General features: G+C 44.9%; 1 protein-coding gene across 1 annotated transcript in view; it reads right to left on the minus strand.

Annotated features, from left to right (window-relative positions):
• Positions 1–1,059: 1,059 nt before the first annotated feature.
• The window catches only part of vipr2 (vasoactive intestinal peptide receptor 2), a 77,955-nt gene continuing 56,634 nt past the window's right edge, over positions 1,060–22,380 (minus strand). The window contains exons 7-13 of the mRNA XM_055664615.1: positions 20,747–20,897; positions 20,588–20,648; positions 12,703–12,772; positions 4,687–4,778; positions 3,505–3,634; positions 3,362–3,403; positions 1,060–2,433 (exon numbers count right to left, since the gene is read on the minus strand). Coding sequence (XP_055520590.1) covers positions 2,275–2,433; positions 3,362–3,403; positions 3,505–3,634; positions 4,687–4,778; positions 12,703–12,772; positions 20,588–20,648; positions 20,747–20,897 — 705 coding nt within the window. The 3' untranslated portion in view covers positions 1,060–2,274. The remainder of the gene's footprint in view (positions 2,434–3,361; positions 3,404–3,504; positions 3,635–4,686; positions 4,779–12,702; positions 12,773–20,587; positions 20,649–20,746; positions 20,898–22,380) is intronic.

Below are 22,380 nucleotides of genomic sequence, written 5' to 3' on the forward strand. Positions count from 1 at the left end.
TCGATCCTGCACCGCCATTCAATATGATCATGGCTGATCATCCAACTCAGTATCTCGTACCTGCCTTCTCTCCTTACCCCCTGATCCCCTTAGCCGCAAGGGCCCCAGAGAGAACAATGAGATTCTTACTTGCAGCAGCACAACTGAATGTGTAGCTATCCAAATATCCTTTAAGTATTGTAATTATACCCGCTCCTACAGCTTCCGCTGGTAGCTCATTTCCTATGCCTACCATCCTCTGAGAATAAGCTGCCCCACAAGTTCCTGTGAAATCTTTCACCTCTCACTTTGATCCTATACCCCTAGTTTTAGACTCTCCTGCCTTGAGAATGTCCTGAATGATGAAGGCATGTATTTAATTGTTATGTTCGGAAAATTGCTCCCAAAAAGTGTGTTGAATGAATAATCCTTCACTTGAAGGGGACGTATGTAGAGGCCGTTTGCTAGAGAGTAATACCCCTATCCCACTTAGGAAACCTGAACGGAAACCTCTGAGACTTTGCGCCCCACCCAAGGTTCCCGTGCGGTTCCCGGAGATTTTTGTCAGTCTCCCTACCTGCTTCCACCACCTGCAACCTCCGGCAACCACCTGCAACCTCCGGGAACCGCATGGAAACCTTGGGTGGGGCGCAAAGTCTCCAGAGGTTTCTGTTCAGGTTTCCTAAGTGGGACAGGGGCATTAGGATGAAAGCAAGTCCAGTGGTTGAATGCACCTTCTGTTGTTCTGCAGCTTTACATATAAAATACTGGGTGGCTGTGTGGCACAGCTGCACCTGCTTGCTGACTTACAGCGCCAGAGACCCGGGTCTTGAACTTGGATGCTGTCTGTGCAAAGATGGAACATTCTTCCCGCGACCGTCTGAGTTTTCTCCGGGTTCATTGGTTTCCTCCCACATCCCCAAGTTGTGCCTGTAAATTGGCTTCTCTAGATTGCCCCTAGTAAGATAGTTTAGTTTATTGTCACAAGTAGCGAGGTACAGTGAAAAGCTTTTGTTGCTAACCAGTCAGTGGAAAGACCATACATGATTACAATCGAGCCGTTCACAGTGTACGGATAGGTGATAAAGGGAGTAACATTTAGCGCAAGATAAAGTCCGATTAAAGACACAATTTTTACATGGAACTAGGATGAATGAGTGTACACAAAATTGCTGGAGAAACTCAGCGGGTGCAGCAGCATCTATGGAGCGAAGAAAATAGGCGACATTTCGGGCCGAAACCCTTCTTCAGACTGATGGGGGTGGGAGGGGAGAAGGAAGGAAAAAGGGGAGGAGGAGGAGCCCGAGGTCAGGGGGATGGGAGGAGACAGCTCGAGTGTTAAGGAAGGGGAAAAGACAGCAAGGGCTAGCAAAGTTGGGAGAATTCAACATTCATGCCATCAGGATGCAAGCTGCCCAGGCGGAATATGAGGTGCTGTTCCTCCAATTTCCGGTGTTGCTCACTCTGGCAATGGAGGAGACCCAGGACAGAGAGGTCAGATTCCTCCACTCCACTACTAGGATGAATGAGTGATCGATAGACAGCATAGACTGATGGGCCTGTTTCCATGCTGTAACTCTAAACTAAACTAAATCTTTCCATGTTTCTACAAAAGTAGTCGAGAGAGAGATATGTCACCTTAAGCCATCAGACATCGGCGACATTAATTTTCAGACACATGTCCTTTGTCCGGTACTAAATTCCCACTGAAGTCAGTAATATTCTCTCACTACGACGTATTTGTTCACAATTTTATTGCTCAAATGACACTTGAGACTCACATCACCGTACCATTAGAAACAACTTGAACTCCAGGAATGTATGAAAAAATATCCCACATATTTAACACAAGCGACTGACTGAATATTACGAAGATGTGATCATGGCAGAATTCCAAAGATTACAATTGACGGGGGATCAATTAAAAATTCACGTTCAAAGTTTAAACGTGGCTGTGCATCCCCCTGGGATCTTGCATGCCAGGATCCTTTCACTTCTATGAACCGGTGATGTACATGGCTTTTCCAGCGGGCAAAGTCAGTCTCCATCACAACACTTGGTGAATGCAATCTTCAAGCAGCTGATTACGTACACAGCAAGACACACGACAACAATTTCCAACACGTCCGTAAATGGTATTGCATCTGAGGCCGACTTGGGTAGCTGTCATGTGTCTTTTTAAAAATCATGCACACTTGATCAAGCGAATGGTGCAGCTCGAGGAAACAGCAATGTTCCATTGGGTTTCTCCAACAGAGCAGCACAGGCGAGGCAGGCCGGGTTACGTGCTGCCACTCACACCAGAGACGTTTCTGTCTGAAGCAATGATTGTGCCCGGGTATTCCTGTGGACAGTGCCGTTCCCAGACACCGACCCTCTGTGTAGACTGTAGTCAGAATATAGTCCACAACCTGATGCCAAGCTCTGCCATTTCCTTTTAAGTTCAACCTGAACCTACAGTTGAAGAACAGAGTGTCAATGCATACAACATGATTAACATACTTTCATGGCTGCTATCATAAGTGATAGGAGCAGAATTAGGCCATTCGGCCCATCAAGTCTACTCCGCCATTCAATCATAGCTGATTTATCTGAAGGACCTCGACCCGAAACCTCACCCATTCCTTCTCTCATAGAAACATAGAAACATAGAAAATAGGTGCAGGAGTAGGCCATTCGGCCCTTCGAGCCTGCACCGCCATTCAATATGATCATGGCTGATCATCCAACTCAGTATCCCGTACCTGCCTTCTCTCCATACCCCCTGATCCCTTTAACCACAAGGGCCACATCTAACTCCCTCTTAAATATAGCCAATGAACTGGCCTCAACTACATTCTGTGGCAGAGAATTCCAGAGATTCACCACTCTCTGTGTGAAAAATGTTTTTCTCATCTCAGTCCTAAAAGATTTCCCCTTTATCCTCCAGAGATGCTGCCTGCCCCACTGAGTTACTCCAGCTTTTTGTGTCTATCTTCGGGTTAAACCAGCATCTTCAGTTCCTTCCTACATATTTCATCTGATCTATCTTTCCCTCCCAACCCCATTCTCCTCGTAAGCCGACACCCGTCCGAATAAGGCAACCAAATTTGTATTCAACCCTGCTATGATCCTTATCCTCTTTCTGAACATTGTCCTGCCAATACATTCTCCAATTTTAGCAATGTTTCATCAATTTAGCAGAAACTGGATGGCACAGTGGAGCAGCATTAGAGTTGCTGCCTTACAGTGCCAGAAACCTGGGTTTGATCCTGACTACGGGTGCTGTCCGTGCGGAGTTTGCACATTCTTCCTGTGACGGCGTGGGTTTTCTTCGGCTTCCTCAAAATAGTTCCAAGCAAAGTTTACTGTGGAAGCATCGAAAGTCATCAGAATAACTCACCTCACTATTTAAAAAGCAGTACAGAATGGCAGCTATAAATCCCTGCAAAAGGAACAAATCAGAGTTTTAGAAAACATCTGAATAAATTCTGTCGACGTAAGAATTTAAATGGTGGGAAGGGGAAAGAAATTGATTTTTTTTACCTGAAAAGATCCGAAACACAAGTCAAATATGATCCGATACTTGTTCGAAACATTATCTGGGAAAATGGCAAACACGATGTAATGGACTCCCAGTAACGGGATCAGGAGCAAGGTGGATTTGGCAAGTCTCCTGGTAGATTGGGAAGAAGAAAGACAATCACGACCTTGGCAAATATAAATTTGGCAGCAGGGGCACATTTTAATGGATGAACTACTCAATGAGATAGCCAATACATGATACAAAACTTCAGGACCAAGGTTACCATTAAATGCTGTAACGGGAATGCCGAACATCCAGCTGATAGAACATGCAGCCGGTGCAGAGAGAGTAAAGTTTCAGCAGAGTGACTGAGCTGTGTGTTCCCATCAAGGGCCTTGTATTGTTGAAGCAAGGAACTGCAGATGCTGCTTTACACAAAAGGACACAAAGTGCTGGAGTAACTCAGCAGATCAGGCAGCATCTCAGGAGAACATTGTTAGTTGACCCATGGACTTCATTGGAGACCCTTGGATTATCTTGAATTGGACTTTACTGGACTTTATCTTGCACTAAACGTTATTCCCTTTCTCGTGTATCTGTACACTATGGGTGATTGTAATCATGTCATGTCTTTCTGCTGACTGGCTGGCATGCAACAAAAGCTCTTCACTGTATCTCGGTGACAGAACTAAACTAAACTAAACTAAACTAAACTAAACCAGGTGATGTTTTGGGTTGGGACCCTTCATCAGACCATGTCTTGTATTGTTCGAAGTTAGCCAGTCTGGTGGATGCTCAGGGAGGTAACAAGAGACGTTGTTGTGGGGTTTGGCAGTGTGAATTGAAGATGGCTTATGAGCGTTTTGGGAATCTCGCCTGGAGAGGAAAGACAACAGTTTTGCTGGTACTTGTGAAGAACACCTCAAGTTCCCACAATAATGTTGGATGTCTCCTTCTCTCCTACTCTCCACACATGACCACCTGCAAAACAGACCCAATTTAACATAAATCCAGGGCTAATGCAGCAATATCTGTAGGCCAGGAAAATAATGCATGCAACAAATGCTTTTCACTGTACCTCGGTACACATGACAATAAACTAAAGTCAAGATAAAATCAAGACCCAAGGATACAAATCCAATGTGTGCATCCCAATATTTTCAACAATGTGCATAGCATGAAGGAACAAATAACTTCCTTACTTGAATTGTGAGTGGTCCTTGCCACTATCATCCGGTGACCTTAGCTTCTGTATCAGTATTCGCACGATACTAATAAACAGGATGAAGTTTAGCTGTGAATTAAATAAGAATTTGCACATTAGCCACATTCTCTCAAAATAATGGAAAGACACCTTTCTTGTTTTGCTTAACTTTCAATTTCAAGCATGTTATTCAATATTTTACAATATCTAAATCATGCAACGCACTTCCCTCATACTGTTACATTTAATCATTGGAATACATGAAACTAATTTGCAATGTTATTGCTCCATGATCATCAGCCGCTATATCCGCATGTTTTCCAAAGCACTCCAGCTATTTCTCAGCACTTGACTACCTATACCTCACATTCAAAACTAGTTCCAATGTCGTCCCATCGTGACAATCGCTCTCGTTTCAAAACCTCTTACAAAAGTGAGATAAGTAGATGCTGGAAATGTGAACCAAATACAGAAAAATGCTTGCAATATAATGGGTGGAGAGAGTACATAGAACATACTGTAGGACATAGTGCAGCACAGCAATAGGCCCTTTGGCCCTCTTCTCCCCTCTCTCATCAGGCAAGAGGTTTAGAAGTTTGGAAATGCACATGTCCAGATTCAGGGACAGTTTCTTCACAGCTGCTATCAGGCCACTGAACCATCCTACCAACGACCAGAGAGCAGTCCTGAGCTACTTTTCTACCTCATTGGAGACACTCGGACTATCTTTGATCGGACTTTACTGAACTTTATCTTGCACTAAATGTTATTTGCGTTGTTCCCTTTATCATATGTTTGTACACTGTTGATGGCTCGAATGTAATATATTGTTTTTCCACCGACTGGTTAGCTGGCAACAAAAGCATTTCACTGTACCTTGCTACATGCGTTAACTTAATGTTTGAGTTAACTCGGTACATAAACTAAACTCAATGTTTGTGCTGAACATGATGCCAAGTTAAAGCAATCTCATCTACCTGTACACACATGATCCGTATTCCTCTATTCCCTGCAATTCCCTGTGCCTATCTAAAGACCATCATCATATTTGCCTCCACCTCCAACCCTGGCAATGCGTTCCGGTCCCATACCACCTTCTGTGTAAAAAACCTGCCCTGCAAATCTCCATTAAACTTTCCCCTTCTCACCGTACAAAGTTAGACAAAGTTACAAAGTAAATCAAAGTTAGTGCTTCATATTGATGAGTCAACCTGTTTCTCTCTCCTGAAATGGTTGGCTTGCTCAGTCTGACCTTCTCTCTCTCCCCCTACTGCTGTAACCAGTGCCCTAATTCATTTCTTAATGTAAAGAGCATTGAGTGCATCATCCTGCACCTGAGGGCTGGTTTATCGAGATAAACTGTTGGGATTGACGTCACTTGTATTTTCTATTACACTGAGAGCAGGGCTGAGTAACCAAGGTATACAGTCTGGAATTAATTGACAACAATTTCCAGAAGTATATGAGGGTTTTTTTTTATAACGCGGTGAATTGTTTTGACCTTGAACGCAGCACCTGAAAAAGGTGGTGGAAGCAGATTCAAGTCAGAAGGAGCTGGAATTCAATGAGTAAAGGGCCATTTTGCAGAGCTATTGTGGATAGTGCAGGGGTTGGGCTTAACCGAGAAGAGTTTTCAATGGAGATGCACTGGTACAATGGACGGCATCTTTTCTCCAAGGGATAAAGGTTATGGTTCAATGGTGCTTTATTATCACATGTACCCAGGTACAGTGAAATTATTTTTCTGCATAGAGTTCAGTGGCAATCCTGCTATGCATTAGGCACAATCAGACTAAGTGTAAGAGTGTAAGACGGTAGACCACACTATCTTGGTTGTGCACTAAAGTTGTCACGTTTTATGTGCCATCTTTGTACCCTTCAGGTTCGAATTATTTTAAATAAATAACTCTTGGTTGGATGTCTTCTACCTGTAGCTACAGCAACATTTAGCTCCTCTTCTGAAGTTCAGGGCTATCGAAATAGGAGGAAGTGAAATTCAGAAAAGGAGTTTTGCATAGGTTGCAGTATCATAGAAACATAGAAAATAGGTGCAGGAGTAGGCCATTCGGCCCTTCGAGCCTGCACCGCCATTCAATGTGATCATGGCTGATCATCCAACTCAGTATCCTGTACCTGCCTTCTCTCCATACCCCCTGATCCCTTTAGCCACAAGGGCCACATCGAACTCCCTCTTAAGTATAGCCAATGAACTGGCCTCAACTACCTTCTGTGGCAGAGAATTCCAGAGATTCACCACTCTCTGTGTGATAAATGTTTTCCTCATCTCGGTCCTAAAGGATTTCCCCCTTATCCTTAAACTGTGACCCCTTGTTCTGGACTTCCCCAACATCGGGAACAGTCTTCCTGCATCTAGCCTGTCCAATCCCTTAAGAATTTTGTAAGTTTCTATAAGATCCCCCCAAATCTTCTAAGTTCTAGCGAGTACAAACCAAGTCTATCCAGTCTTTCTTCATATGAACGTCCTGACATCGTGCATATAGCACAAACAACTGAGAACCAGTTTCCAGCGCAAAGATGAGTTCTGTGGCACAGTGGCACAGCCATAGTCTTGCCACCTTACAGCGCCAGAGACCGGGTTCGATCCTGACTACGGGTACTGTCTGTACAGGGTTTGTACGTTCTCCCTGGGACAGCATGGGTTTTCTCCGGGTGCTCTGGTTTCCTCCCACACTCCAAAGACGTACAGGTTTGCAGGCTAATTGGCATGTGTAAAATTGTAAATTGTCCCCAGTGTGTAGGATAGTGCTAGTGTGCGGGGTGATTGTTGGTCGGTGTGAACTCGGTGGACTGAAGGGCCTGTTTCTGCACTGTATCTCTAAAGTCTAAAGACCAAAGTGTGTGCTGCTTGTACATTAGACACTAATGCCTTTTAGGGACTGCACTCTTGGCGACAGCAACCAGATACCACTCCATGACAAGTGCAGGATTAATGCGATAGCATTTTTTAGATATGTAATCATTTTTAGGACAACTTCATGTCACCAAAACAAAATAATGTAAACTAAACAGTTGCTTCAAAGGCAAAAATAAAACCCTGGAACTAGGTCAAAAGAGATTTTTGTCCAAAATACTTTTCTGAATATCAAAGCAAATGACCCATTGAAGAGTGTCCAAGGATAGGTTAGCTAGCATGTTTCATTAGTAGTGGATGAGCTGACAGTTCAGTGAAGCACTTACAAGAACTGATAGCCACAGCAAAACTGGGCCACCCTAAAATGCCATACGCTGTGCTTTAATTCAAATTACAAACTTCAATTCATTTGGATAATGAGTTTCACCCATGGTTCACTGGCACGACTTTCATTCCTGAGTCATGGACCCATAGAATTATACAGCCCAGAAACAGGCCCTTCTGCTGAGCCTGCCCGTGCAGACCAACATTCCTTCCTGCATTAGTGCCATTTGACTACATTTGGCCCAAATCCCCCTAAACCAGGGGTGTCAAACTACCGGCCCGCAGGCCGCGTCAGGCCCGCGAAGGGGTACAATCCCGCCCGCAGGATGATTTGGGGAAAAGGTATATTCACGAACATTTAAACTTTAGACACACAACTGGCCCTTCAGCCCACCCAGTGTCGGCTAGACACGGTCCCCAATGGCCCCGGATCCTGTCCGTCGGCCCGGCCTGTTTAATTAAACTTGCTTCCCTGTGGTATATTTAGATTTACACCTGCTCTGTTGGACAGGCGCACTCACTCTCCTGAGCTGGCTTGTTAGTATCTAACGCTGGCCTGTGCACTTTCTCTCCTATTTATCTTGATGTAAGGTTGTTTGAGTCAGCTGTTTTGTATATGAGGTATCTGGGGGGGGGGGAGAGGGAGAGAGAGGAGAGAGAGAGAGAGGGAGAGAGAGAGGGAGAGAGAGGGGGAGGAGGAGAGAGAGAGAGAGAGGGGAGAGGGAGGGGGAGAGAGGAGAGAGGGAGAGAGGGAGGGGGAGGGGAGAGAGGGAGAGGGAGAGAGAGAGAGAGGGAGAGAGAGGAGGGAGAGAGGGAGAGAGAGAGGGAGAGAGAGAGGGAGAGGGATGTTAGCCTTTCCGTGGGAGGAAGCGGCGAGGGAGGGATGTGAGGAAGCTAACCCGGAGAATGAAAACCCACAAGCGCCTGGCGATCCAACCCTGAACACTGTGGTGACGGTAGGTTAGATTAGGTAGGTTCGGCGCATTAAACGCATTTTCCAGACGATATTTTCGATTTACGATGCATTTATCGGAACATAACCCCATTGTAAATTGAGGAGCACCTGCTAGTAGCAGTCAAATACGGGACAAGGGCGGTCCCCAATGGGACAAACCAATTTAGCCCAATAGATGGGATGCCCTGGCTAATACGGGACAGTTGGCAACCCTAGGATCGCTGGTCGATGGGCCGAACAGCCTGTTTCTGTACTATCTATAAACTAAACTAAACTAAACTGTGCCAGCATCTGCAGTTCCTTGCTTTGTCATACTGACTAAAATAGAAGATACTTTTGTGTCCACAGTATTAGAAGTTCTTCATAACATTGGGCACACTTTAGGATCACTTTAGACAAATTTCATTAACAGCATGGAGCTTCAAGATATTCTGAGGTCTAATCCAATAATGGTGGATGTAGCCTTTCCTCATTAAACTGTGGCCCCAGGATAAATGTTGTGCTCTGTTGAATGTGTACACTGTATGATGTTACAACACAGGTTTAGTGGACCCGGCTCCTGAAATTCAATCTAATTGGCTTCAAGGAAATCAAATCTCAATGTTAGTCCATTATACATTCAGCATGTAAATGACTACATTTTCACCACAGGCAACTCTCTATTTAACCCCCCCCTCCCCTTCCCCACACTGACCTTTTTGTTCTTGGCCTCCTCCATTGTCATAGTGAGACTCAGCGCAAATTGGAGGAACAGCACCTTGTAATTCACTTGTGCAGCTTACGCCCCAGAGGTATGAACATTGACTTATCTAACTTCAAGTAACCCTTGCTTTCCCTCTCTCTCCATCTCCTCCCCTTCCCAGATCTCCGACCACTTACCGTCTCCAACTACATTTTATCGCTGTTTGCTTTGTTGTCACAATGATCTATTCTGCATTTTCCTTGAGCCTCATTCCCTCTGTCCTATTTTCACACCTTATCTATGTACCTCCCACTCCCATGACATCAGTCTGAAGAAGGGTCTCGACCCGAAACATCACCCATTCCTCCTCTTCAGAGATGCTGCCTGTCCCGCTGAGTTACTCCTGCATTTTGTGTCTATCTCTATTTTCCCGTTCAAGTAGTCATTAAAAGAGAGCAAGTTGTTCTCAAAGTTCCCAAGGTACACAAGCCAAAATTCTTCCGCCAGCCGGCCCTGCCAAATCACTGTCGACTTGAGATAAATTGCACCAGGCCATGCATGCATTTGCCTAAATAAGAGACCCTGAACGACAAGTTAGCGTGGGATTAGAGGCATAGTTTTGGACATTATTAAGCAAAATGATAAGGCAGTGCACAAACAGAAAGCTTCCACCCTCCTGCAAGACAGCTCAAGGACGTTTGTCCGTAACCCCATGTTTTTGGTATTGGGGATTGGGGGAAATAATCAGCATTGAAGAGGGCTTGGTCAGCAGAGGGATTTTTCCAACACGGCGCCTATGAACAAAATCAACTTGCGCTCATAGGACAAATTTTCAATTTATTTTCCATGCCCGACAAGAAAGAATTGGAGATGGAAGCCTAAACAAATTGTTTAAATTACTCGTGAATTGAAACTTGCTGGGCGCGGGTGTCTTCTCATGGGAGGTGGTAGATTTCTGGACTTCTCAACCTCAGAGAGTAGTGGAGGCTGGATCTTTGGAGGCATTTGCAGAGGAGGTAGGCAGAACAGAGAACAGCACAGCATAGGAACAGGCCCTTCGGCCCTCAATGTCCCTGCAGAACATGATGCCTAGCTAAACTAACCTCCTCAGACTGCACGTGATCCATATCACTCCATTCCCTGCATATCCATGTGCCTTTCCAAAAGCCTCTCACATGCCATTATGGTATCTTCCTTCACCACCATCCCTGGCAGTGTGTTCCTCGGCACCACCCCACAATGCCTTCTTCACCACTGTATCTCCTTGTGTTACACCTGTTAGGAAGCGACCGGCTTGGGACCTCAAGATCCTGTTGTAAATCAAAGACTGTTCAGCTAGGCTGAAGAAGGGTCTCAACCCGAAAGGTCACCCATTCCTTCTTTCCAGAGATGCTGCCTGCCCCGCTGGGTTACTCCAGCTTTTTGTGTCTATCTTCGGTTTAAACCAGCATCTGCAGCTCCTTCCTACATTCTTACAAGAGTCGGTTTGTCAAGGAGGACCCTCTCTAACTTCTACAGGTGCACAGGAGAGAGCATGCTGACCGGTTGCATTGTGGCTTGGTTCAGCAACTTGAGCGCCCTGGAGAGGAAAAGACTACAAAAAGTAGTAAACACTGCCCATTCCATCATCGGCTCTGACCTCCCTATCATCGAGGGGATCTATCACAGTCGCTGCCTCAAAAAGGCTGGAAGCATCATCAAGGACCCACACCATCCTGGCCACACACTCATCTCCCCACTACCTTCAGGTAGAAGGTACAGGAGCCTGAAGACTGCAACGTCCAGGTTCAGAAATAGCTACTTCCCCACAGCCATCAGGCTATTGAACTCAACTCAAACAAAACTCTGAACATTAATAGCCCATTATCTGTTTATTTGCACTTTATCTGTTTTATTTATTCATGTATGTATATATTTATATAATGGTATATGGACACACTGATCTGTTCTGTGTTCATGCCTACTATATTCTGCTGTGCTGAAGCAAAGCAAGAATTTCATTGTCCTATCTGGGACACATGACAATAAATTCTCTTGTACCTTGTATCTCTTGTTCATCTATTATATATTAAAACTGTGTGGCTGCCGCCTGCCGCCTGGCGTCCGGCTGCCATTCTGCCTTTTGATTCGCTGCTCCTTCCTATCAGCTTCCAACACACTTCAAAACAAAGTTGCAAGACAGGAACACTCTGGACTTTTCACCTCAATGGGATACCACAGCAAGTGCTTCAACAGGAGGGGGAGGGCCAATTGGTATTGCAATTGGAACTGCTGCAGCAGGCAGGGGAGGTGAAATTGGATTTTTTTTTTAATCCACTGCTGAGGGAGGCAGGGGAGTGCTGGAATCTTACATTTGGGAACGGCTTCAGTTCCGTTGGAGGAGACGGGTGCATGGTGGAATATTGGGTTGGGGGATCACACCATTGGGGGAGCAGACCCAACGGGTCTGCACTTGGTCTAGTAAATTATAAGCAGCTGATTAACAGTGTTGATTGAATGGTCAGTGGAATTAGATGATTCCATAGCTCATGGGGTAGTGGCATTGAAAGCATTTCAGTACGTAAGGTGTTTGGGGTAAGTGGTTCGAGTGCTTACTCTGAGCTTTCTCCCACTCCTGTGCAAACTGACGGTGACACAAACTCAGCACCAGTTCACAGCTACCAAAGGTGTCACATACCCGTGATGGTGAGAACACTGTGTTATTCTTTTGATTAATATTTCACCCTTTATTTTAGCTCTGTGCCTCTAAATACATTGACATAAAGGCTACAATCATGCTGACCTGTCTGGTTTAGTTTAGTTGAGAGATGCAGCCTGGTAACAGGCCCTTTGGCCCACCGAGTCCGTGCCGACCAGTGATCCCCGCGCACCAACACTATCCTACCAACACTAGGGACAATTTACAATTATACCAAGCCAATTAGCCTACGAACCTGTACGTCTTTGGAATGTGGGAGGAAGCTGGAGATGGTGGAGAAAACCCACACAGGTCATGGGGAGATCGTACAATCTCCGAGCAGACTGCACCCGTAGCCAGGATCGAACCCGTGTCTCCGGCGCTGCAACTCTACCGCCGCACCACCGTGCCACTTGGACCAATCAGCAGCACATACTGTTGTGGATGGAGTCAGCTCAAGAAATGAATGATTGAAGAGAGACAGACCTTTATCCTTCGACTTACTATGATAGATGCCAGGATGGGTACTCTGATTGTCCACCACGGAACGCTGTGGTTATTGGTATCCCAGCAGCTAAATTCAAAGAAGAACATGCATTTTGCAGAAGAATGCTTCAAAACTTTACAGCACTGCAGTACAACATTCATCCCATTGTGTCTCTGCTGGATGAAAAAGAGTAATTCAATCCAATAATTCCGAGCGCAAGTTATTACATGTAATACCGGCACCATGGTGCAGTTGGTAGAGTCATTGTCCCTTCGCACCGATCCATGGTTTACGTACATCTCCTTTCCTCACACACTGTGCAGGAAGGAACTGCAGATGCTCGTTTAATCTAGCAGGACAGGCAGCATATTTCTCGGAGAGAAGGAATGAAGAAGGGCCTCGACCCGAAACGTCACCCATTCCTTCTCTCCAGAGATGGTGTCTGTCCCACTGAGTTACTCCAGCATTTTGTGTCTATCTTCTGCTTTCCCCACAATAGTCTTTGCATTCAAATAAACACAGCTTCACTATATTCTTTCCCCTCTCCCTGCATGTTCTTCTTTTGAGACTTACTTGTCCTAGCCTTTCCATTCCCATTGCCCCTTCCATATTCTGACCTACTACTCTGGCTCCCATCCACCTGTGTCTCTAGTTGAACCATCCCAATTAACTGCAAATATCATGGCGTGGGCTGTTTGGAAAAATACACATTTTAGTGCATTTTTCAACTGCCCACTTCTTGATAGTTGTGGTTTAACCAGTCAACAAATTCAATTCATTATAATAAACACACGGGATGTAACATTTGATGATGCATGGAAAAGTACAACATCTGTGGAGGTGGCATTGCATAATGTTTATGCATTTTGTCCAATGCAAACTACAAACCCATTTGCGGTTTTTAGTTGTGGACAGGTCTTGCAGGCAGGAAGGAGTCCCAGAGCAGGACTGAAGCCGCTGCAGTGAGACCAGTGCTTATGGCTGTTGCAGATCCTATGGATCTCATCCACCACATACATGCCAATTTAAGAAAAGGCAACATGTTGTAACTTCCAGCAATAGGACATATTTGCTCATTGTACGCATCAATAACACTAGTGTGAATGAATGATCGATGGTCAGTGTGGACTTGGTGGGCTGAGGGGCCTGTTTCTATGTTGTATCCCTAAACTAAACAAAATGAAACTTTTGGGCAGTCACAGTGGCGCAGCGGTAGAGTTACTGCCTTACAGCAAATGCAGCGCCGGAGACCCGGGTTCGAACCCGATTATGGGTGCAGTCTGTACGGAGTTTGTACATTCTCCCCGTGACCTGCGTGGGCTTTCTCCGAGATCTTCGGTTTCCTCCCACATTCCAATGACGTACAGGTTAATTAGCTTGGTAAATGTAAATATTGTCCCTAATGTGTGTAGGATAGTGTTAGTGCGCGGGGATCGCTGGTCGGCGCAGACCTGGTGGGCCGAAGGGCTTGTTTCCGCGCTGTATCTCTAAACTAAACTAAAAACTAAAAACTAAACTAAACTAAATTAAATTAAACTAAACTATGCTAAACTATACTACAAGCTAAAGCATAAACAAAACTAAACTATACTAAACATAGAAACATAGAAACTAAATTGAGCAAATAAATCACACTTTATTTGAGAGCATGTCGACACTAAACCAGGTCCTTTGAGGATCAAAGAGACTGGGAAAATCTGGGACTATTTTCCCAATACTGTCCTGTAGAAAAGGGGAAACCAGTAAAGTGAATATAAGATACATTCAAGGTAGACAAAAATGCTGGGAAAACTCAGCGGGTGAGGCAGCATCTATGGAGCGAGGGAAATAGGCAACGTTTCGGGTCGAAACCCTTCTTCAGATACATGCAAGCCTTGTAGTTAGTGAGTTGAATAAACCAGTTGGAAATATTTGTAGAGCTTTGCTTCTCCCTATACACTGCGTTCAACGAGTCAGAGGAAGGGAATGTATGAACACCCATGGTCATTACATGCTTCAGGTTTTGAGCCAAGCTATAATTAATTCTACAAGTTAAGTTATGGAAGTGCTAATGTATCACAACTGTACAGTTTCTTGGACCTGACGCACTATATGTCGGAAATTGATTTTGTTTCACCCTTTCATCTGAGTTTTCTTTCTCCCTTCAATGTGTTGGGTATTCCCCCTGTTGGGTTCTGGCTCAGACGGTTAAGGTAAGAATTACCGCCCCCAGCCCACCTCCTCTCCATCAACTCTAGTTGAAAAGCACGAGTTACAACTTCAGTTCGTATTGAATTAAGGCGGGATTAAAGGGTTTCAGCTACAGGGAGAGGTTGGATAGACTTGGACTGATTTGAGCAGAGGTTGAGCAGCGACTTGATAGAAGTATATAAAATTAGTAGAGGCACAGTTAGGGTTGACACTTATGCTCCTGACCCACTTAGGAAACTTGAACGGAAACCTCTGGAGACTTTGTGCCCCACCCAAGGTTTCTGTGCGGTTCCCGGAGGTTTTTGTCAGTCTCCCTACCTGCTTCCACTACCTGCAACCTCCGGCAACCACCTGCAACCTCCGGGAACTGCACGGAAACCTTGGGTGGGGCGCAAATTCTCCAGAGGTATGCGTTCAGGTTTCCTAAGTGGGACGGGGCATTAGAACCATTTTCTCAGGGTGGAAATGTCAGGGAAGAGCTAAAAGGTAAGACAGTTTTGTGTTGATGTGCGGGGCAATTCTTTCACACAGAGTGGTGAGGGACCTGGAAGGCATTGCCAGGATGGCGTTGGAGGTTGGATACGGAAGTGGCATTTAAGAGGCTATTAGACAGGGATATGGATCATGTACAGACATGAGATTGGTTTAACTTGGCATCATGTTCGGCACAAACATTGTGGGCCGAAGGGCCTTTCCCTGTGCTGTACTGTTCTATGATCTATGTTCCAAGCCAAAAGTTGAAGGTGTCCTCAAGTTTTTTGAGGAGGTTAAACCCCTCGCTCATTTCCCTCTAACAGTCGCTTTGTGCTTTATCTCTTTTAGTTTAGTTAAGAGATACAGCGTAGGCACAGGCCCTTCGGTCCACCGAGTCCACGCCGATCTGTACGCTATTCCTATCCTACACTCTAGGTACAATTTACAGAAGCAAATGAACCTATCAACCTGCTCGTCTTTGGAATGTGGGTGGAAATCGGAGCACCCGGAGAAAACCCACGTGGTCACAGGGAGAATGTGCAAACTCTGTACAGACAACACCTGTAGTCGGGATTGAACCCGGGTCCCTGGCGCTGTAAGGCAGCAACTCTACCGCTGCGCCACCATGCCTCCCTTTCTTGCGTCTCATTTTCCTTTAGATGCTGCCTTTCCTCGTGCGACTAGCTACTGTCGTTGTAAATGTTTCTCATTATTTGTAACGATGGCATTGAGCCAACTTCACCATTTGCCAAACTCGCGGCCACTGTTACTCCACACTGTCCCTGTATGAGCTTATTGTGTGATGGCTCCATTAGAGAACGGGGCCCACCGTCAGAACAGTAGATAGCATGTTGCCGACTCATGAAAGCAGGAGATGATTCCAAATACTGGAATTCGTTTTGGCTAAGACAACAGCAAAGTAGAAACATCAGCGTAGCACCTAATAAAATTTTGAACAGCGTATGTACCTAATGCAGAGGCAGCAATGTCCTATTATGGTACCGACATTGCAGCAGTCCTTCACTACACCTTCCATTTGGCAATTCAGAGTAAGATTGCCAGCTGCCTTATTTATACACCACACGTCATGTCACTTGCAGTCAGTTGGATTTTTTTGCTGTATTATAACGGCAAGATCTTTGCATGGAGTGACATGCACAATGGATACATTCCAGCACTGAGGCATAGTTATGTTTCAACTGAACTGAAGTACTCAAGGCTGTGTAGGTGCAATCTTCAGGGGGGATCATTCTCTGACACTGTCAATATTCAGTTACTTCCACTAATTTTAAAAATTGTCGGCACAGTGGCACCGCTGTTAGAGCTGCCGTCTCACAGTTCAAACTACTATATTATTATTTGTTCTTTGCACTATATTTGTTATTTATTGAACTTTTTCTTTTCCCCCCGTTATGTACAATGTTTACATATTCACATGTTCTGTTGTGCTGCAGCAAGTAAGAATTTCATTGTCCCATCCGGGATATCTGACAATAAAACAGTCTTGACTCTTGCCAGACACCTGGGTTTGATCCTGACCTCAGGTGCTGTCCATGTGGAGTTTGCACGTTCTCACTGTGTCCACGAAGGTTTTCTTTGGGTGCTCCAGTATCCTCCCGTATCCCAAAGAAGTGGGATGACATTGAACGAGTGCGAATGCATGGGCATGGACTCAGTGAGCCAAAGGGCCTATTCCCTGCTGTATCTCTAAAGGAAACTAAATGTCCTGACAATAACCGCTGGGTGAAATTCCAGGCCTAAAGATTGATGGACAAAACGTTTAGACGGAACAGGCACACTGCGCTGGTTCACTTAGAAACATAGATAGAAACATAGAAAATAGGTGCAGGAGGAGGCCATTCAGCCCTTCGAGCCAGCACCACCACTCATTGTGATTGTGGCTGATCGTCCCCTATCAATAACCCATGTCTGCCTTCTCCCCATATCCCTTGACTCCACTAGCCCCTAGAGCTCTATCTAACTCTCTCTTAAATCCATCCAGTGATTTGGCCTCCACTGCCCTCTGTGGCAGCAAATTCCACAAATTCACTTCACAGTTTATTTACTAGTTTTGGGGGGGTTATTTTTCAGTTGGCTAATGGTAAAGAGACTAAGCTAAAGGAAGGCATGAGGAGATGCACTTCATCCTCAGCTAGTCATTTTACAGGTTGCCAGACACATCGATGAGTTTAATAGTTAAGACAATATTCACCACTGCCATTTCATTGTGCAGCATCATGTTGGTAATTATTCTGTTTCTGATCAATGTCCTTTTCTCTGCTCACTTGTCCTTTGACCATTATCATTGCACCATGCCCATCATTGTCGTTTATTTCCTCTCGCTTTCTGCTCTTTCTGATGAGAATATATCAACCTGAAAAGTTAACTTTAGTACATAGAACCTGGACCAGCCCAGCACAGGAACAGGCCCTTCGGCCCACAATGTTTGTGCTGAGCATGATGCCAAGTTAAACTGGTCTCATCTGCCTGCACATGATCCATATCCCTCTGTTTCCCTGCACTTCTATGCGCCCATCTGAAAGCCTCTTTAATACCACGATCACACCTGCCTGCACCACCATCCCTGGCACACTTTGCTTCACTCCCCACTGGTGGCATGGGTTGTGTTGAAGAAAGTCGAGCTGTAAGCCTATACCCAGCAATGATTGGAGACAGAGGACACCTTCAGTTCCTGTTTTTGCTCGATTGCATCTTCAGCTTTGGTCAATTCCTGGCACTTTATTTTATTTTATTTATTTATTGGTGAGGTGGGGGTTAATGCCGGCGTTTATTGCAGGCTCCGAATTTCTTTGAAATTCTGACACCAATTAGGGCGGCACAGTGGCACAGCGGTAACGTCGCTGCCTTACAGCGCCAGAGACCTGGGTTCAATCCTGACTATGGGTGCTGTCTGTACGGAGTTTGTACGTTCTCCCTGTGACCGCGTGGGTTTTCTCCAGGTGCTCCAGGTTTCCTCCCGCACTCCAAAGATGTAGAGAATTTTAGGTTCATTGGCTTGAGCATGATTGTAAGTTGTCCCTAGTGTGTAGGATAGTGCTAGTGTATGGGGTGATCGCTGGGCAGCACCGTCTCGGGGGGGGCCCAAGTGTTTGTTTTGTGCTGTATCTCTAAAATATATATTTAAAAAAACAAGTGTCCAAGTTTTCAGAGGACTGTTGTTTGCTGTGAGACGAGACTCATGTGTGGCCAGACTAGGGAGGACACATATATCCTTCCATGAAGCCATAAAAAATCCATCTTAATTTTTGCAACATTTTTGCCACAGAAGGCTGCAAGTGCCAAGTCAATGGGTATATTTAAGGCAGAGATAAATAGATTTTTGATTGGTATGGGTGTCAGGGGTTATGGGGAGAAGGCAGGAGAATGGGGTGTGAGATGGAAAGATAGATCAGCCATGATTTAATCAGCATTACTTGATGGGCCGAATGGCCTAATTCTGCTTCTTTCACTTATGACAATACAATAGTTTCATATTCAGCATTTCTGAATATCCTATTAACATTGCAAATGGAATTAATTATTTTAATACAAAATTCCCATTGATTTGAACTCAAGTCTCCAGGAATGGGTGGGATAGGTCAGATGGATGCACAGGGCTGCTCGCCCAGTGTAGAGGAATTGAGAACCAGGATTAACCAGGACATAGGATTAAGTTGAAGGGGGAAATATTTAATAGGAATCTGAAGGGTAACTTTTTCACACAAAGGGTGGTGGGTGTATGGAACAAGCTGCCAGAGGAGGTAGTTGAGGCAGGGACTATTGAATCGTTTAAGAAAATATTAGACAGGTACATGGATAGGGCATGTTTAGTGGAATCTAGGCCAAATGCATGCAGGTGGGACTGGTGTAGATGGGACATGTTGGTCAATGTGGGCAAGTTGAGCCGAAGGGCCTGTTTCCATGCTTTATGACTCGATGACCCCAGTTCAATTATCCAAGCCTCTCGATGCAGATCCACATAACATATCTACAATGCTGCTGTGCCATTCTGGGCCATGTTGAGTGAATGCTAGGCTGGGGCTTTGGTTTCTTCCATTCCTGACATCAACTCTCTGATGGGATTCCTGATGCCTCTTTGGGATATAGAGATCCTGTTAAAGAACTGGAATTGTAGTCTACCTAAAATAAAATGAATTAAGGCACAGAGTTTGTCCGTGGCCCTGTGGGTAGTATACTTGTCTTTGAGTTGGTAGGTTGCAGTTTCAAAGACCGTCGTTAGCATGTAACCATGGTTGATACTCTAGTGCAGTGCAGTGCAGAGGGAATGCTGCATTGTTGGACGTGTTGCCTTTCAGACAACATTTTAACCTTAGGCTGATCCTTCTTCTCAAGGGAATGTCAAAGGTCTCTCAATAGGCTTAACCTTTCAGAGAAAGAACCTACAGTAATCGACTGGAATAACCTGTGTTCATGTTGGTGTGTGTCTTCCTGTCTCCAGTTGGAAAGGGAAGTTACATTTGTCTGGGGGAAATTGAACACTTGCCTCACTTTCCTTCCCTCTCATTCTGATAGGTGTCAGCTAAAGAAAAAAGGGAATAGAATCATACAGCATGGAAACAGGCCATTCCAGCCCAACTTGCCCATGCCAGCCAAAATCCCCATCTACACTAGCTTGTGTTTGGCCCACCTTTCTTATCCATAAAATAAAAATACATAAATAAAAAGCCTCAGATAGAGAAATGTATCAGATAATATCTGTGAATAGTCAGAAAGGATGGAAAGAGAGAGGGAGCGAGAGTGAGAGAGGGAGAGAGAGGGGGAGAGAGAGAGAGAAAAAGAGAGAGAGAGAGAGAAATGGAGAGAAAGAGAGATCGTATTTATACTTATGCATTTTAAATATGTATGTCATGTTTTATACTGGCAATATAACAATGTATATTTTATCATGCCAATAAAGTTTTTAAATTGAATTGAAAAAAAATTGAGAGAGAAAGAGAGAGAGAGAGAGAGAGAGAGAGAGAGAGAGAGAGAGAGGAAGAGAGAGAGAGAGAGAGAGAGAGAGGAAGAGAGAGAGAGAGAGAGAGAGAGAGAGAGAGAGAGAGAGAGAGAAAGAGAGAGAGAGAGAGAGAGAGAAAGAGAGAGAGAGGGGGAGAGAGAAAGAGAGAATGGATATATTTTCATTTAGTTGCATGATACTTTGCTAATACCAAACGTTGGGGTTTGGATGTTAATCAGAAACCTGTCAGCAATCTTTGCTTGAAGACAGTCCATACTCACTCAGTGTCGTCCAAATAGATTCTTGTAACAATCCACATAACCGTGAAGAATGCGGGGACACCTGCAGAAAATAGCGTCCCGTGAATTAAAGTCAAAAATAAATGGAGTCAATCTTTGCCGATTGAAAATGTCTTCTGGTTAATACAGAATAAGACTTACCCCAGCCTATCAGCATGTAGAGTGCAAAGTATTTGCTTTCAGAGAAAAAGACCATGAGCAATGTGTGCAGATACAAGCCTTCCACCAGTAACCAGCAGTAGTTTGCAGTGATGAATAGCTGGAAGAAAACCATAATAACCTTGCAGCCAATCTGCAATGAAACACAAGGGAGTGGAGGTTAGCTGCAATCAGAAAAGATGCTATTTCAAAACGGGCCACATGGTGGCACAACGCTGGTAGAGTTGCTGCCTTACAGCGCCAGAGACCCAGGTTCGATCCTGACTGACAGTTCTGTCTGTATGGAGTTTGTATGTTCCGAATGTCATGACGCCACTCAGAGAGGACATACTGGAGGGTTTGGCTACTGAGGCGATATGGGTAGAGCTCAAATATAAGAACGTTGCCAGCACTTACATTGGATTGTACTATGGACCCCACAGGAGCCAGCGGGAGATGAGGGAACAGATATGTAGACAGATTGCCGAAAGATGCCAAAGCAACTGGGTTGTCTTAGTGGGTGACCAAGTCATTGGGTATTTTTAAAGTGCCGATTGGCAGACACTTGACTGGTAAATGTGCCAAGGGTTATGGGGAGAAGGCAGGAGAATGAGGTTGAGAGGGAAACATAGATCAGCCATGATTAAATGGCAGAGTAGACTCGATGGGCTGAACTGACATGAAATTATCACATTATGTTGGAGAATTATGTGAACAAACTTTACATAATACTCCAACTGGACTTACACAAGTTCCCCAATGGCCTATGTGCTCCTATAAACTCTGCCCCTTCATAACCCATGTAAGTAAATCATTTGATGAATGGATTTGAGAAGCGTGATTGTTTAACATGCCGCAATACCATCGGCTTTGTTTGCCGGATGGTATTTTCCTTTTTTAGGGAGGATATTGAACTACGTTGAGCTTTTCAGTTGATCAAACACATAAACGGAGCATAAAGGGCCTGTCCCACTTGGGCGACCTAATTGGCGAGTTTAGAAGAGTTTAAAAAAATGACATGTTGAAGACCTCCTTCACCTCCTTCAACTATGTTGAAGACCAGCTTTGACCAGTCACGACTAACTACGACCAACTTTGGGAAAATTAGTGGAGAGTGAAGATGACCTCCTTTGATCTCCTTTGACCTCCTTCGACTTCCCTTCGACTATGATGAAGACTATCCTCGATTACCTTCGACTACCCTCAACTACCTACGATTAACATGCCGACCTACAACGACTAAACCTACGAGGGGAAAAAGTATCGATTTTTTCCATGGCGACCTTTTTTTACTCGCGGGCATTTTTTAACATATTGAAAAAAACGCCACGACCCAGCTGAGGCCTCGAGCATGCGGAGACCACTCTCGAGCATGAAGGAGAGTTACGAAGACCTCCTACGACCTCGTGACGACCATGCTGCGAGTATGAGTCGAGGGCAAACTGGCCAGAGCTCGCGGATTAGGTTGCCCAAGTAGGACAGACCCTTGAGCAAGCAGCCAACAACGTCCTATTTTCAAAACAATAGCTCCTAAATGAATGGAGGAAGCGTTTAGCTGCATCATCACTCTCCGAGGAGCCCTTGTCGTGTTCCTGGTCACTGGCTTTGATTACCCACGCCAGAGTTCGCCAAACCAG

This window comes from Leucoraja erinacea, chromosome 2, assembly GCF_028641065.1.
Source record: "Leucoraja erinacea ecotype New England chromosome 2, Leri_hhj_1, whole genome shotgun sequence".
Classification (NCBI taxonomy): Eukaryota; Metazoa; Chordata; class Chondrichthyes; order Rajiformes; family Rajidae; genus Leucoraja; species Leucoraja erinaceus.